The sequence below is a fragment of the Pyrgilauda ruficollis genome, unplaced genomic scaffold (genome assembly GCF_017590135.1).
Source record: "Pyrgilauda ruficollis isolate IOZ18807 unplaced genomic scaffold, ASM1759013v1 scaffold220, whole genome shotgun sequence".
In the NCBI taxonomy this organism is placed as follows: Eukaryota; Metazoa; Chordata; class Aves; order Passeriformes; family Passeridae; genus Pyrgilauda; species Pyrgilauda ruficollis.
This window is the reverse complement of record NW_024521429.1, coordinates 359,951-376,441: the sequence shown is the minus strand read 5'-3', so window position 1 is coordinate 376,441 and position 16,491 is coordinate 359,951. Positions and strand designations below refer to the sequence as shown.

Here is a 16,491-nt window from a genome sequence, read left to right as displayed (position 1 = left end):
CAGCTGAAGCTAAGTTAAGGTAAACTGATGAACATACAGGTTAGTAATTGTCAAGCCTCCAGGGAAGCTGAAGAAGCATTTTGGTGAAGTGAGGAGGTTGGATACAGAGGAGGGCAGGAAATTCAGGGAAGCTACAGGGGTAAATATTAGCATCTCAAATAACAGAAAAGGCTCCACCTAGGAAATGACTCCAGAGCTGATGATTCACCTGTTCATTACATCAGGATATGCTGAGCAAACAGAGAGCCTCTAGGAGGTGTGGACAAAAAAACAGTTCATAGAGGAAGGTGTATGTTGAGGACCAGAAAGTCCAAGGCTAAGGCAGGGGCTTCCACCTCAGCAGACAAGGTGGCATCTTGCAAGTGGTAATAGAACAGGTAACAGAAGGCGTTTTGGTCATATGAAAATGGGAAACAGCCAGCCTCCACAGGGGAGGAATCAGACTTCTGTGCATGGGAACAGGGAAGTGTGGAAAGATGGGCTGGGTATGGTCCCTGGACTATAGGAATTGTTTCTTATGAAACTGAAAATGATGCACAAGAGTGGGAGAAAAAATTTTGATGTCCTGCATTTGAGTCTGGTAATCTGTATCCCACAGCGCTGAAACATGCAACACTTCAAATCTGAATTCTTCCGGGAGAAATTTAACTATGGCTGCGAACAAGCAGTGGCATCGCCTGACTGGAGAGGAATAGATGTGGTTTCTGTGGATAGGTGGGAAGATAAAGGAGATGAGTGATAAATGTGGGTAAATATGAATCTTGACTTCAAAAGCAGATGGGACTGTGACAACATGGAAAGTTTAAAATAAACTGTTAGGAGAAAATAATAAAATATTTTTAGACAGGTGGAAACAATGTGGCAGGGTATTGTATGAAATACAACATGGGTTTGGAAGATTGTTCTGGGCTAGCTTCTTGTTTCTAGATGAAAGCATGCATCTATTTGCACTTCTGTAATATCTCACAAATCCTATAGCGGACTTATTTTTAAAGAAAATTGGAATTGGCAAAAGATGTGTAAAGAGTATAAGGAGCTGGCTGTAGCAGAAGCTAGTAATGTTGCTAAGACAAGTGGGAGAAGCAGATAGATGTCTTCCACTTGTGTCATGGCAAGAAAGAATACAAATGTGTGTGTCAAAGCCATTCTTAAGAAAAGTCCTAATTACATAGTAAATTTTGAAGCAAATAAATATAATGTAGGAAGGACTCAGAGACCCCTGAGGAGAGTGAGAATGAAAATGAGTTGATGTTCTGTAAAAAAACTATACACTTAGAGGCGAACGACAAGCATTGCTGAAAAATGTGAAACTTACGGAAAGGAGAGATGTTGGGGAGTCCTTGTGTCTCTGCACCATGCTTGTAAACAGAAGCTGATGGGATCTGTGACTTGTGTCCATTAAAAACATCAGGAAATTAAATATGGAGTGAGGAAAACATGGAGAGGAGGAATAATGTTGACATAAGATACAGAAGACATACACATGCCGTTAATTAAAGTGTTGGGTGGAAAGTAGGAATGATTTTGAATGGTGTAAGTGGCCCAGGTGTTGAGGGAAGCAGCATTAGAGTTGGACCCTTCCAGTCTTGTGATCCTCACTGCACTAACTTGTGCAGTGAGTTACTGTTCTGACAACTAATTGCTGTAGACAAACTGTATATTAAGGTAAAATTTCGACATAGTATCTTCCTTATTTATAAACGTTAATAGTAAGGAAAAGAACCTACATGTGAATGAACTTGCTTGTACTCGATTCTTACCTAAGGCTGTTTACTTTAGTGAATGGTTTTGATTCTTAACCTGGTGTATTTTCACCTTATTGTTTATGGAGGTTCAAATGCAAGCAAGCAGCATGGCTTTCAGAACAGTCTTGGGCACACTCCTTGTCAGTAGTAAGACCTTCTTATGAATTCAGTTCTTTTATACATGCTGTTTTGAAACAGTATTTTGAAAAGTATTGGCAGGTGAGTGCCAATGTGTTTGTGAGGTGCAGCTCTTTTAGACAGCAATCTTTCTGACTGTTCTATTTCTGCAATTTGTGGGTGTCCTCCAGGAACCAGTATTGTCTGAGCAGTTTGTGGATGTGAAGATTAAAACAGACTGCCAGAGGTATAGTTTGCCAGCAGTGGTTTTTTTATTAGGTCTCATTCAGTTACACCATAACTCATACCCTAACAAGTTCTTCTACTCTTTCTTAATTGTTACAGTCAAAGTTTTTTCTGTCTCCTAGATACTAATATTTTCTTTGGTTTGTGAAGCCAAACAGGTAAATATTAAGTAACATAATTATAAGATTTTATTAATATTTTACTTAAAGATATTTTTCATGCTAGACCAATCTTCCTTCATTATTCAATGTGGAAAACACAGGTGCTGTTTTTCCTGGAAGCTTATAATTTAGCATGGTGGATGTTTTTGCTTAAATATATATATATATATATATATCAGAATTTACTGAATCACCAGAAATGTGTTCTTGCTTTATTCTTGAGTTTCTCTTTTGGTGAATATGCTATACCACTGAAGTTGAACAGTGACATTTTTTAGTACCATTTTTTTATCTCAGTGCCTTTCAGGACAAGCTTGTGCTCAGTCCTGCTTCACAAGTAGCTGTGTTCCAGTTGGCTGAGTGCTTGCAATCCTGTAACTTAAATCGAAACTACCAGAAAATAGACCAAGTCTGTGATTAGGTGGCAATCACTACTGGTGTGGTTAGTCAGCAACTCTTTTTTCAGGGTGCATCTTGTTTACACTAGGTCCGAACAGGGAGTGTAGAAACCTGAGTCACTGGGGAGACTGCTCAGGTGGCTTTTGTTGACAGGCGAAAAGCACACGCCAAAGGACAAACACGCAACTGGGTTTGTTCTGTCATTTCTGCTCTTTCCTCTTTGGTACCACAGTACCTGTGTGTTCTAGCAGCTGTTAGCTTGGCTGTGACCAGGCTGTGGGATTTGACCTAATAACTGGCAAGATTCTAGTAATTCAAGTGGCCTTTACCTCTGTGTACGATGTCTGAGCAGAAGCTGCATGTGCTCTGTGTCTTGAAAGAAATGACTCTGCAGAGAGGTGTTTCTTTTTTCAAAATAAATACACCTACCCACCCCCCTCAAACCTGAAGAAACCAATTTCTCCATTCTTCTGGTTTCTGAATTACTATTAAGCATTTTTTGTTATGTTTGGAGTTTAAAAATAATTTTTTTATTTGCTCTTTGAGTTTTTTCCCCCCACTGACGCTTTTATTGTAAACTAGTTGAGCTGTTGCTTTGTCATCAGTCAGTTTACCAGCTCAGACTGGCTCCTAGCAGACTTGATACATTATCAGTCTATCTCTTTTCCTGCCTTCTGCTGCACGGATATGGCTTTCATTATGCATATTTCCTTAGTCTTTGACAGCTGGAGGCATATGTGAGTTGCAGTCTGTTTTGTGTAAAATTTAGTAGTGTGGGTTTTGTTCCCTTAATCAATTAAGGCATTTCCAGTAGCTTAAAATAATACATTTCTGCCACTAACTTAAAATAATGTATTTCTGAACCTTGCAGAATTTGAAAGAAGGGCATATTATGCCACTGAAAATTGGAAGCCTCCTTTACTATTCTGTCCAGTAGTACATATCTTATACATTTAAAAATTCTGTAAGATTTGGTTTATGGTTGTTTTTTTTTCCATGATAAAGCACAGATTTGGGAGTAGGATGCTGTCTTTTCTGATCATAAAACAGCTAAAAGTTCAGGAGAAATCAGTAACCTGAGGCAAAGTACCAAAGCACAGTCTAACAGAATGCATCTTCTGGGAGAGTCAGACACACAATAACTCGCTCTAGTACACTGCACCCAAGCTGTTTTTTGACTAATAATATTGAAGCTGCAGGAGAATATTGGAGAGGCGTGGCAGCTTGGATTACTGCTTAGTTCACCTCTTGGTTGGGGAACCAGGTCGCCTGACAGAGCTGTCTGTGTTGCCAGCGTCAGGAGGATTAACCTTTTATAATCTCTGTGATTTGAATAAGAGATTTTGTTCCTGTCCTCACTGCTCAGTTCAAAGCAACTGCTGAGAAGAAACTTCAGTGGATCTTCAGAAATGTGTCTGTGTTGGTCAACTCAAAAAGGAAGAAATAGATGTTGCAAGGATTTCTCCTAGCTGTGCATTTTAGCTACTGATTTAAATGTTTGTAGGCTAAATGTATATAGGGGGATTTAGCTCTGGAATCAGGGAAGTTGGCTGAGTCCTCAGTTTCCATTTTGTTTGCAAGGTGTTCTGTTAGGCAAATAGTATCAAATCCATTTCTCCATCACCACGCTCTGCTTCCCCAGCCCCTTGGAGAGCAAACTTTGGACAAAAGCAGAGTCTTGTAAGCACATAATAACAAAACTTCAGTCTGTGTTTGTTTTCCCACTTCTCAAGAAAGGTATAACTGATCCAGACCAATCAGTTGGAGGTGATGCTCACCTGCCTGTGCTAGGTCGTGTCAAAACCAGGAGGGATTACTCAATCAGCTGAGGTGTATGTGTTTGCCCTTGAGGACTGGTGGTGGTAGTAATAAGGTACTTAGCTCTCTGCTTAGAGCCCCACAAAATTTGAAGGATTTTCTTTTGTGTATTGTGGCTGCAGAAGCAGCTCTTCAGTTTTAAAAAAGCCAGACTCTGTTTGCTCTGTCAAACAGGTAGCAAAGCATCTTGCATCTTTGATAGCCCCTTTCTTCTTGACACAGAGCAATATGGGTTTGCTTGTGTTGTCTTCTTTAAAACACCTGATACTGCTGTCAAGTGACAACAAATATGTATAGCAAAACTATGAAATAAGGTGTCTGAAGCATGTATTCGCCCTTGCTTTTGAAGAAATACCAAAGTGGAATTCACCTGTAATTGCTGGCAACTTTAAGCATTGATTATGTTGGTGATAGAGGAGGTTCGGTGGTAGAACAGACTGTATGAAACTACTTTCAAAAATGTCACCTGGGTCCTAAGCCTAGGGGCATATTAATTTGTAGAGTAGGTACTGCTGTGTCATCATGTCATGCTCTTTTCTGGGAATTGTCTAGATGTTTGTATGTATGAGATACAGGCTAATGGTATTGTTTTGCAGCCCTCACTCTCATGGTATGGTTTTTCTTAGTACAAACGCCTGCTGAAGGTGTAGAAGGAGCCCCTTGGTCTGCAGGGAAGAAGACATCTGGTTTGGGACCCAAGTACAAGATGTCATTGATGTCAAGGTGGTTTTTGGGAGCTCTAGCATCTAATTTGAGCAGTGAGACTGTCAGATTTATTGAAGCAATTGATGTTTTGGGGACAATTAATTTACAAATCTGACTGGCATTGTCATGGTGCTGGTAGGGGGAGATGCAGTATCCAGAAGGCAAACATCTGTGAGACAGCAAAAAAGGTCTCTGTGGCACTTTGCTTGTGAATATTCTTGTGTTACTTGGTTGTGGTTCTTTGAGGAGAAATAGGACTGACACTTCAGAGCCTTTTCTCAGTGAAGAAAACCATCTGAAGGTAGTTTGAGTGGTCCACTGTGTCTTGGAGCTCGGGCCTTTGGCTCAGGTAGGTGGCTGTTGAGGTGACAGCTAGGAGCAAAGTGAAATTTTGGGTACATATTAATGTGTCTGTGGGAAGGTTATGGAGGAGAAAAGCACAATTCTGAATAAGCATCTGAGGATGCTGACTCTTGCCTTGCTAGAATTAACTTGTCAGTTTGCACTGAGATTGTGATTCTTGCTAGATAAGTTGGAAAGGTGAATAATGGGGAAAGGGCTCTCTGCAGAGCAGTGTGCAGGCTGGAGGCACCTTGTACTCCAGCACTGGCTGTGGGGCTCTTGAGAGCTGGAGCAAGTGCTTTGTGCACAGCCTTTAAGGACAATAATGAGATGCATTGTGTAGAGGAAGGATTTTTGTCTGGGCACTGGCATGCTGTCATTTCAGCAAGTCCCAAAGCAGACAGAAGATGGCTTATGATTCTTGATAATTGTTGTAATTACCTGAAAGATAACTTGAACTCAGGGCATTTGTCTGTTTCGTGCTGGTCAGAGAAGTGTCCTGAGACCACCTGCATGCCAGCTGAACTGGGGGACTGTGCAAGCAGGAGAAAGAGGGTTAGATACTCTCAGAGCCTAGAAGAGCATCTGCAGTGATGGGAATTTCCGGAAGAGTATTCTGGTGTTGGGAATTCCATTCCTCAACTGCCACCTCCTCTTCTCTCTCCTGCTTAGCATTTCACTACACAAGCTTCCTGGACGTAGAAGATGCTGCACTTTTTCTGGTTCCAAGTACATTTAATGTAAAAACTGGGAAATATTTAATGGGCTGTTGACACTCTGGAGTCACTGGCAGTGCAAATCTGTTTCAGGAGGTTGGAAAAGTGAAGACCTGCATGTTCCTAGTTTTTTACTGCTTCCAGCGTCTGATTCTAGCTTTCTTGGCTGTATGGTTTATGAATACATTTCCCCCCCCTCCCCTCCCCCCCACTCCTGGACAGAAAAAACAATAATGTCCTGCTTATTTCAGCTGCTCTTTATCTGAAATCAATTGAATGCTTCCTACTGCCTTTCAGGAAGCTTTTTTCTGGGATCAGCTGTGAGTAAACTTCTTGCAGCTTCTACTGCAAAGCAGAAGTTCCACTAAGTGCTAATGTTTAATGTAATAAAAATTTGAGCTGTGGTTTACCAAATAGCTTATCAATGTTTTAAGCATTTTATTGTTATGATCTCCTGAGGCTTTTTTGGATAAAATGATCTGTATGCTGGATTTCATCTGCAGTGCTGAATGGTCATGGTGTATTGTATATATTTTGGCAGTGTAGATCCTGTTGCGTGCTAGCTTTTTAGTAAAATCAACATATTTACTTACAAGTTCAGAGATGAGGGTACTTCTGGGTTTTGGGACCTGTAATTTTGTGAATCTCCTCCCTCCCTTCCTCTCTGTAAACCCTGTCCTAGTTGCTCTACTTCAAATATTGTTCTCAAACCAACAAAAAATACTCTGACCTTGCATCCTGATACTACTTTCCTGAGAAATGTGGTGTAAGAATTTGGGAGAGCAGTCTGATGTTTGTGTCAAGGAAGGAATCAGTTGCAGACCTCTTTAGTTTTTCTTTTGCAATTGGTCCTCTGTCACAGTAGCCTTCTACAAGTTGCATACGTAGTTTGCATTCCATTTTTCCTGTTCTGTAGTTCCATAGTAAAAATGTTTGTGTTTGAGATACGTTTCATTTTTCTGTCCAAAACTGTTCACAGCTGCAATCCCCGTGTCTTCTGCAGCACTACTTATTTATTTTTTTTATTTTCAGTAGTGTTTTCTTCACCGTGAATTTCTGTTGGTGAAATAGTTCAAGGAGTATTTCAGTCAGGTGAGTTCTTGAGGCATGCAACAAACAAGAATACCTATGAAACCCTTCAGTTAAGGAAGTTGAAAACCTATGTGATGTTAAGTCAGTGTGTCAAATCAGATCTGGTAACAGATTAACCTGTAAACAAGACCCAGATGCGTCTCTTAACTGTCTAAATCTATTTTGTCATTGAAAGTGTTCAGAAGTCTACTTGCATTAACTGCCTAGTACATTAAACCAGAATAGAAGGTAAATTGTCACCCCTTCTGTTGCATGAAATACCTTTTAGATAAGTAGAACCTTTTAAAAGAAGGCTTCTTTTGCTGATGAGAACTGACTTTTATTGTAAAATAACCCCCACAGCTGAACAGCTCTTGCCAAAAGATTTGCAGAATTTATATGCTCCTCTAGGTATACTGTGAGAATGTGGGGAATATGTGCAAATGACAGAAGGGGTTTCCTACACAGTTTTTAAATTTGTTCTGTTCACGTTATATAGTAATTTTGGTGGGGATGGAAGAAATGGAATGCTATGAAGCTATGATGCAAGCTGAGCTGTGCTGTACACATTTACAAAGTTTTATGCAAAAGCTGAGTTGAAAAGTGACAATATTTGCAGGAGGTGTAAAATTACCTACTTCACTGAGGGGATCTGGACAGTTGAGCAAAATAGTTGTATGTATCTTTCATTTTATAACTGGATCAGCACAGTGTATTAACTGTGGGCTTGCTCAGGTTTGTGTAGATTTGCCATCATATTGTCCTGCAAGCTCTCCCAAGTTCATGTGCATGAAATACTGGGGAGCAGTCCAGATATCCAGTCACTGTGCAGTGTTGCTCTGATGTTCGCAGGCTGTGGCAGTAATAGAGATTTAGACAAGACTATAATGTATGGCTATTACATATAGATGCTAAGCATTTTCTGCTTAGGTTTTAATACTTTGCTCATGAAAGTTCATCCTATACAAGTGAAAATTCTAGCAAGAAATAAATGTTGGGGTCAAGTTTAGTAACCAGAAACATGCAGCAAAATCCCCTTGGGGCTTAGCTGTGAGCCCCAAGTTGTGGAGTGTCTGGACTGTGGAGGGGAGCAGGTGGGGTGCTTTCTTCCTGCAGGTTGTCACTCTTGTGTGCATGCAAGGCCTGGATCTTAACTGACCAGAGAATTTACAGAGGAGCGGGAAGCATCTAGTGAGGTTTGGCAGTGTGGGATGTGTACATTATGTAGTGCTTTCCTGGAAATCCTTTATGAAATGGTGCTGAACCTTGAATGGGAGTAGTGAGTATGTGTCCCCTTAGCACAGAGATTTGGAAAACCCTGCAAGCAGTCACATGTCCCAGCTGCTGTCAGTCACTGTCCAGTGGGCAGGAAGGGTGGAGTGGCTGGTAGAAAGCTGTTTGTTGGAAATTGTATCATAAATCAAATAAACTTAGTAGCTTTGTGTGCCTCTGGACAGGGTAATGAATTTGCAGATCATCTGAGCAGGAAGATGCTAATTCATGTGAATTAAGAAGGATTCTAATTCATTTTCAAGACATCTGGCAATACAGAAATCTCTTGGGTAGATCAATTTGCTATCACAGACTACAGATTAAAAACTCTCTTTTGCCCACCCCCTTCCTGAGAAGAATCCTTGAGTAATGTGAATAATGGCTGGTTGCTGAAGGAAATATATCCTTCCCTTTGTTTGATGTGGTTCCCAAGGCCTTGGGAAGGGCAAGTCAATCTGTCCTGTGGGCATACAGAGTGGTCAAATTGAAGAAAGCTCTTTGCTATATGATTGGAAAATGCAATATGTGAGTGCTTTGTGGTATGTTGGGCTATTTTATTTTTTTTTTAATTTCTACGAACTATTAAAAATTAATGAACTCATATCACATCTATTCCATTTATTCCAGACTACTTATTAAAGCAGATTGATCCCTCAGTTCAGTTGAGGTAAACTTGGCTATCTGGGTTCCCCCACAGTTGTCTCAAAGAGGTAATGGGTTTTTGAAGGACTGTTTCAAGTGCTAAGTCAGAAAAATTCTGTCCTTAGAAGCAACCTTAGTTCTTTGGGCACTGTTGAAAATACATGCTATTTTCCTGCTCTCTGCCCATTACCAAGCAGAGTGGCATTTTGCAGTGGCTCTTCTTTCTGGCAGCAAAGCAGTTCTCAGATCAGCCCAGCCCTCTTTTCACATTAAGCAATAACAGAATGTTATCCCCAGCTTACTGTGAATTCAGTCTCAGCTTTTAGGACTGTTGGTCCATGAAGGTACCCACTGTGTTTCCATCACGTCATTCTCAAAGAGAATACTGGGGCATAAAGTACTCTCTTCTTCCCTGCTTGACTGGAGCAATGTTTATATGTAAACCAGTGGTTTGCTTTGCCTGGCAGAAAAACAAAGTATAAAGTAATGAATGTGACTTAGGTCCTGTGTCTCTCAGTGGCCCCTGAGGCTGCAGGAGCCTTTCTGCAGTAACCACCCCAGCTCTGCGGGGCTCTGCTGGGAGAAGCTGGAGACTACTCTGGGCTCTGCAGTTACAGCAGAAGCTGTTGAGGTGCTGCTGAGTGCTGGTGACTCCCTGGGACCTCCTGTGCAATTATCCTTCCTCTGAGCTAGTTCAGGGAAATATCTTCCTTCTGAACATAATTTAATTTAAATGCAGTGGAGCCTTTCTTTTTACACCTGTCTCAGACTGGGAATATCAAGGTGGCTACTTTGTAGCAGACTTGGAAAACCACCAAACTGCTGTTTTATCTTGCTTTTCTTTTCATAGGAATTGTGAAGGGAGGAGAAGCGTTTCATGACAGTATGGCTGTTCTGCTATGGCACTTGCAGTTGGAATTGCAGTTAATGGCATTACTGATGCTGCTGGGCTTTAAGAGGGATAGTGTGAAACAAAACAGTGACAGTTAAAATCGCAGGTGAGGTCACTTCATGATCTCTGCTTCCTCTAGGCTAGAACACCTTTTGGGTTTGAGTAGTGGAAAAGAAAAGGTTTCCTCACTTCCTGGTGGAAGATTAGGGTGTGCATGTTTTGATCTCCAGGGCAGGGAAAGAGTTTGTGGAGTCTCCCTCCTTGCAGGTATTCAAGAACCCTCTGGACACAATCCTGTGCTCTGGGATGACCCTGCTTGAGCAGGGAGGTTGGACCAGATGACCCGCTGTGTTCCTTTCCAACATGACCCATTCTGTGAAAGGTGCTTATGTGTCAAGGTGGGATCTCCAGGGACTTAGCAGTCCTTGTTAAAAGTGCCAGTCTTGAGCCAGTTGCCAGCCTGTCATGGATTTTATCAGTAACTTCCTAAGAAGTGAGTAGGAGGCATTGATTTTCTGGCTCTGGGATGGAATATAGCTGTTAGTGCAGAGTTTAGGCTGCAAAATTGTTTCCAAAGGCTGGGTTACAGAAAGTTAAGGGCTGGAGCACTGCCTAACCACTCCATCCCTCACAGAAGGGATCTCCTCCCTTCTGCATGCCTGCTGGGGGGCGCATGGGTGTGAATTTGGTGTGTTGACTCAGTCTTGGGTAGTATCAGCAGCTTGCTGTGGTCTCTTATTTATGTTGTTTAAGCAACCTTTGCACCTAGTGCTGCATGTCACTGAAGTCTGAGCACCTGGAAAAGGTGAGAAGAGCAGAGTGAAATGGAAATAGGTATTGATTCTGCTGTTCAGCTGGGGAAAGTTATTGTAGAAGTTAGAGTGCTCTCAAAAACACATTAATGCTGCATTTGTGTTTCACAGAGAGGAGGAAGCTATTTATCAAATAGATGATCAGGAAAATGTATTTTGAATGCTCTGCTTTCAGCATTGCATTGCTTCTTAAAAGTGGTAATTAAAACTGTGCCCTTTCATTCTTCTGGTTTCTCCCACTGCCCCTCCATGGCACTATATTGTCCCTTGCGAAGGGATGTAGGTTTTGTTCTAGTGTGGGGAGTGACCGGGTGGTAGGTCATGTGCTGGATTTAGTTAGAATGTAATCTTTTGGCCATCTGCTCAGGCACTCCCTGTGTTGCATTCCTCTCCTTTGCAAGCAAGTGTTACAGGTGATCTGCGATGTGCAGGTGTTCAGAACACTCGGGTTCCCTTTATCTGAGTATGACCACGTGCCTGCTTAGGACGTTTGAGCAGTGTTTTCTGAGCCTTGCAGTAATTTGGCATGCTTAATTTTAATTATCTCACTGGTGTATGTAGCACCTGCTCAGAAAACCAAAAACAAACATTCAGCCTGTTTGAAAAATATGTGGATAACAGGCTTTCTCCTTTGAACTGAGTTTAAGAATATTTTGGTATATACTCTGCTATTGTTTTTTGTCTTCTCACAGTGATTCTGGATTTTTTTTTTTTTTGAAATTTCTGGCTTGTGTTTTCCTTTCCTAGTCTTTAGAAGTTTGTCTGACCCTCCAGTTCTTTGTAAGTGATGGCTGTAGAGCATCTGGAATCTTGCTATGGCTTTTCAAAAAAAATAGTTTAGTTTAGTTTACTTTTTTTTTATTAAGTTGCAGGCAATACTTCAACTTAATTTCTATTTTGTGTCTGATTAGAGTAATGCCAAAATGGTGAGAGGTGCTTAGAGGGAAGAAAAAATCTCTGGATAAATTTAATGTTTACATTAAGTTTTGTCTGCTTTCTAATAACTCCATGGAATAGATGTATCTCTGATATGCTCAAGTCTTTTTTGGAGATTAAATGAATTTTTGTGTGCAGGAAGAGCAGGTGCATCTCTGTGCATCTCTTTCCTAAGTGTTGCACATGGCACTGCAAAGCACTAGGTCTTGCCTTCCTTTCTACTTTTCTATCATTTTCATTCCCACGCTGGTGTCCTGCTCATCCTGTGCAGTGGCATAGGATTGGCGTAGTTCGATGTTTGCATCTGAGTGGATGCACTTTGTGTGCCGCCGAGTTTGCTGAGACAAGCCATTTGAAACTGAATAGAATTTGACATCTCCAGCTGGTTTAAAAATGCTCCTTCCACAGAGAGCGGGAGTACTGTGGGATAACTGGGAGTGAGTCAGGAAATACCTGAGCTAGACCATTAACTTACATTATGTTTAGGTTTTTGCTTTGCAGCAATGCAGGAGCAACTGTACCTGTAAAACCTGGTGTTGCTGGGTGCTCTAGAGAATAATTTCATGTTGTGGTACAAGTTTTATATTTTAAAAATGAGATTTTATATTATAAAAATGTACTGTTACACATGGCTTGATTTCAAAGTACTTTCATGCTGTGTCATGTAGCAATGAATTTTCAGCCTTTGCTGTAACACTGAGTAACTAAGGCATCAGTAACTAATGTAGAGCTTCAGAACTCAACTTTGAGTCCTTCCTGAGAGCTTGGCATAGAGGAGCTCTAATGAGAGAAGGAGCAGGTGTGTGTACAGATGTTTTCTTAGTAGTGTTCTTTTGGAAAGCTGTGGCCCTTTGTAGCATGGTGCGTGGTGTATGGTACAATGCATCTGACCTGCAAGTTCCCTGGGCTGACAAACAGGCTGGGTCTTAGCAGTGCCTAGCAGCCCATTCTATCTCCAAACTCCCAGAAATTCAAGCTCTTATATGGGGAATCCTGCAGTCTCCCACCCAGTCCTGGGAGATGTTCTGGGAGCTGCACTTTTGCAATGCTTTCTGCACACCCCTAAGAAGTGCTTTCCCATGGGGCTTACAAAATAAAAACACACACAAGTAATTTTTCATGGGAATTTTTTGGACATGCTATGCAGGCTTGCAGATAGAGCAAAAGAATTACTGATGGGATGAGACTCCCAGGTTTGTGATTCAGCTCTTAGTTATACGTTCTATTTATTGCATGCACTTCGTAATTTATTTGCATGCACTTTGTCTAGAGGAATGGTGCTCATTCCTGGAAGTTGCTAAGGATTCAGTTTTTGACATGTGGGTCTGTAGCAGGCTTGTGATCTTTGTTTAGTCTGGCTGCTTCCCCTGGATATCCATGATGCAGCCCTTGCTGAAGCCCTAAACAGGCAACCCCTCTCAGCTGCTGAGGCAGTGCAAGGTTTGCTGCCTTTCATCAAAGGAACCTCTGAATATTTAGGAGCTGTGACCGCAATGTACAAATGGCATCTGTCTCTTAGTTTGCATATTGCTGATGCAGAGGCTGCGTCTCTTCTCTGTGTTTAGGAGCCAGTGGCCCACTCCAGCTGCTTTTTTAGCAAATAATACCAAATTTCTACACTGGGGTTGCCTCTGCTTCCCTGCTAACAGTAGTGGAGCTTGTCACAAACAGGGTGACGCCAGCAGAAGCTTTCTGTGTGTCCACTGCCTGCTTTTGCCTTTTTTCCCCAGGCACATGCGCTTGTTTCTTTGTCTCCTGCCTCTTGCAGAGGAGGGGAGCAGGGAGGTTCAGACATTAGCTGGTGCCTGCCCACTTCAGGGCAGTATTTAATGAAATGTCTGCTTTTGTGTGGTATGCAAAGGAGCCTAGAAAGTGGATAGATTGCCCTGCATATTTCTCAGTGGCTAAACAGACTGATACAGAGATTTAAAGGCATCTGCATCTTCAGTCAAGAACAGTGGCCTGCACGTTTTGCTTGCACCATTACGTTCAACATCAGGTGTGCTTCAGGCCCTGAATCTGGGAGAAAATGAACCAATTTATTTTGGACCTAAAGGCTTGTGGGCCTTGTCAGTCTAGGTGAAAGCTCCAGCCCTTTTAGCAGTAATGGTTCCTAATGTACCTGGTGCAGCATTTTCCTTCATGTGGGCATCTGTCTGGACTGTAAATGCTCGCAAAGGAGAATTTCTCAAATAGCAATCTCAATAGACTGTTATCACACTTTGTTGCAGCTCTGAGTGCAGTGGTGTCAGGTATTTAAAAAAAAAAAAAAGTTTGTTTCTAGAACTTTTATATTGAAAATTGGACACTGTGAGTCTCTAATAAGTATTGGCAGCTCTGTTTCCTAGAGGAAGTTTTACTGCACCAGCTTTTAAATATTTTTGTTCTTTGGTATATCTTGCTTCCTAGCTTGTTAAGTGTGTTTTCTTCTTAGGCTTAGTTTTCCACTGGGACAGCTAGCTGGAGCCTGGAGATGTCTTCTCTTAGTGCTTACACTTAGCAATTCTAGTGAGGATATGAGCTTGCAAAAGGGAAATGTAAACAAAATCTCCCCTAGGTAGACATGGACCTTCTCCATCTGGTGAGATAAGAGCCAATACTGTTTTATGTTTTAACAATTCTATTTTTATATATAAATACTGTCCTGGAATTAAATTAACAGAGTAGAGGTTGTAAAAATGACATTTGAGTTTACACTGCTGTTTGTTTGGCTTATTGAATTTAATTGACAATGTCATAGTATAGAGCTACTTACAGAGCTGCTCTTCAGGCTTGATGATTTTCAATTTGTGCTCTGCTATACCGTGTTTGGAGAATTTCTTTGTTTATAAAGAATTGTTTATTTCTTCTAGAGTGTTTGTAAGTAACCTTATAAGTGAGGTGGTATGAAATGACATCTTGCTAAGCAGCAGTTACTTCTGGTTGCAAAGGGGTGATGTTGAGATTGCTTTGCATTAGACGTATCACATTGCTTTCCAAACATTAAGTTTGCGATTGTTTTTTTAAATGAATGACTTTAGAGAGCTGCCACGGGGTACAACAGAGTTTTTGTCTCCAGATCTGTTTACTGAGTGTGAATTTCCAGCTGCTAGGACTGTGTGGGGATGTTGTCCAGTTAATATGATGCACTGTGCTGCTTTAACTCAAAGGAAACTGTAGCACGACAAAATCACTGACAGTCTCTTATTTTGTTCTTTTCCTTTTTTGTCTTTACAGTAAAAAAAGCTAAACTCCATGGACCACCAGGTAAGTCATGCTCTTGTGCTTGTTTGCAGCAATGGGGACCTCAACTCTATCACTGCTGTTCGTGGTGTTTCCAGTTCGTGGTGCCTCCAGTTTTTCTCCACTTCATCTCAGCTCCTTCATGTTCTCCTTAGGAGTGACCTAATCTACCTTGAGAATCCAGGCAGTTTGAATTAGTAGAAAAGTTGAGGCTGTGACCTGGTGTCACAGCGATAAGAAACCTGTCTGCTCAACTTGGCCTGAACAGGTGATCAATGAGGAAATGTGTTCCTTAACTGTCACCCTTCCCCACCCACCTGGCCCTTTCATCTCATCCTGCTTCTTTCCCTGTTCAAAACAGGGTCTGAAAATATCCACTAAGCAGAACTGGTGTGTGCGTCTGTGGATTTAGTGCCTTCTCAATCCTGACTGGGTCTGCTGGATGGGACTGCAGAAGTGAATCTGAATGTGGCAGTCAGTAATGGCTGTGCTTGGAGCTAAAATCCCATCCAGGTTTTGTGTGTGCAACAACTGGTCACACCCAGAATTTACAGTCTGGGCAACTTCTTTTCACTGTGGTCCAGAAGCTAGCAAGGAATCCCTTAGCAAGCAAATAGATTTATCAATTGAAATTTGGTGTACAGTTTACAAAAGAATAAACACTTTTATAAAATTCCTGTAAATAAAAGCTTCTGGCATAACACCTATTCAAGTGTTTGGATCTGAAACAGTTGCCCACTGTTACAGTTGTATTCATAACTTAATTGTTCAGCTTAATTCTTTCAATATAGCCATCCTCAGATTATGGCAGAAAACTTTCCAGGACTCATCCATATTCCACGGCAGATCAAGATCTGTCTGTGCACCAACCTTTAATTTCCAGTGAAGGAAACTGAGTGCCCAGACTGGAAGGGAGACAGTGTGCACTTTATCTTTTCCCTAATCAAGAGACCTGCTGACAAATGCAAAAGATGTGTCCTCTAGACTAGGTTTAAGTCAGCCAAGGTGTGTGGTTTCACTGACAAGCTCAGTGTCCCACGAGGATGCAGGAGTAAAATAGACAGGGAGGGGTAATGTAGTAATGAATAACTGGGTATGTAAGAATCACAATTCAGTGACTCTGACTCCTTCCTGAGCTTCTGGATCATGTAATTTCTGTTTCTTCCCTTCGTGTTAGGATATTGTAAGCTGGATGCTGAGGTGTGCTATAGTAACCTACAGCAATGATGCATTAAAATTGTACAATCATACAGTCATAGAATATTAAGGATTTGGAAGGGACCTAAAGAATCATCTAGCTCCATGCCATGGGCAGGGACACCTTCCACTAGACCAGGCTGCCCAGTGCCTTATCCTGCCTGGCCTCAAACGCTACCAGGACTGGGCATCCACAGC

The 16,491-nt window shown here is 41.5% G+C and overlaps 1 protein-coding gene across 2 annotated transcripts in view; it reads left to right on the top strand.

The window, feature by feature from the left end:
• The window catches only part of UNC13B (unc-13 homolog B), a 208,375-nt gene that overhangs the window by 11,156 nt on the left and 180,728 nt on the right, over nucleotides 1–16,491 (top strand). For both annotated transcript variants that reach the window (XM_041468603.1, XM_041468602.1), the window contains exon 2: nucleotides 15,091–15,120. In XM_041468603.1, coding sequence (XP_041324537.1) covers nucleotides 15,091–15,120 — 30 coding nt within the window. The remainder of the gene's footprint in view (nucleotides 1–15,090; nucleotides 15,121–16,491) is intronic.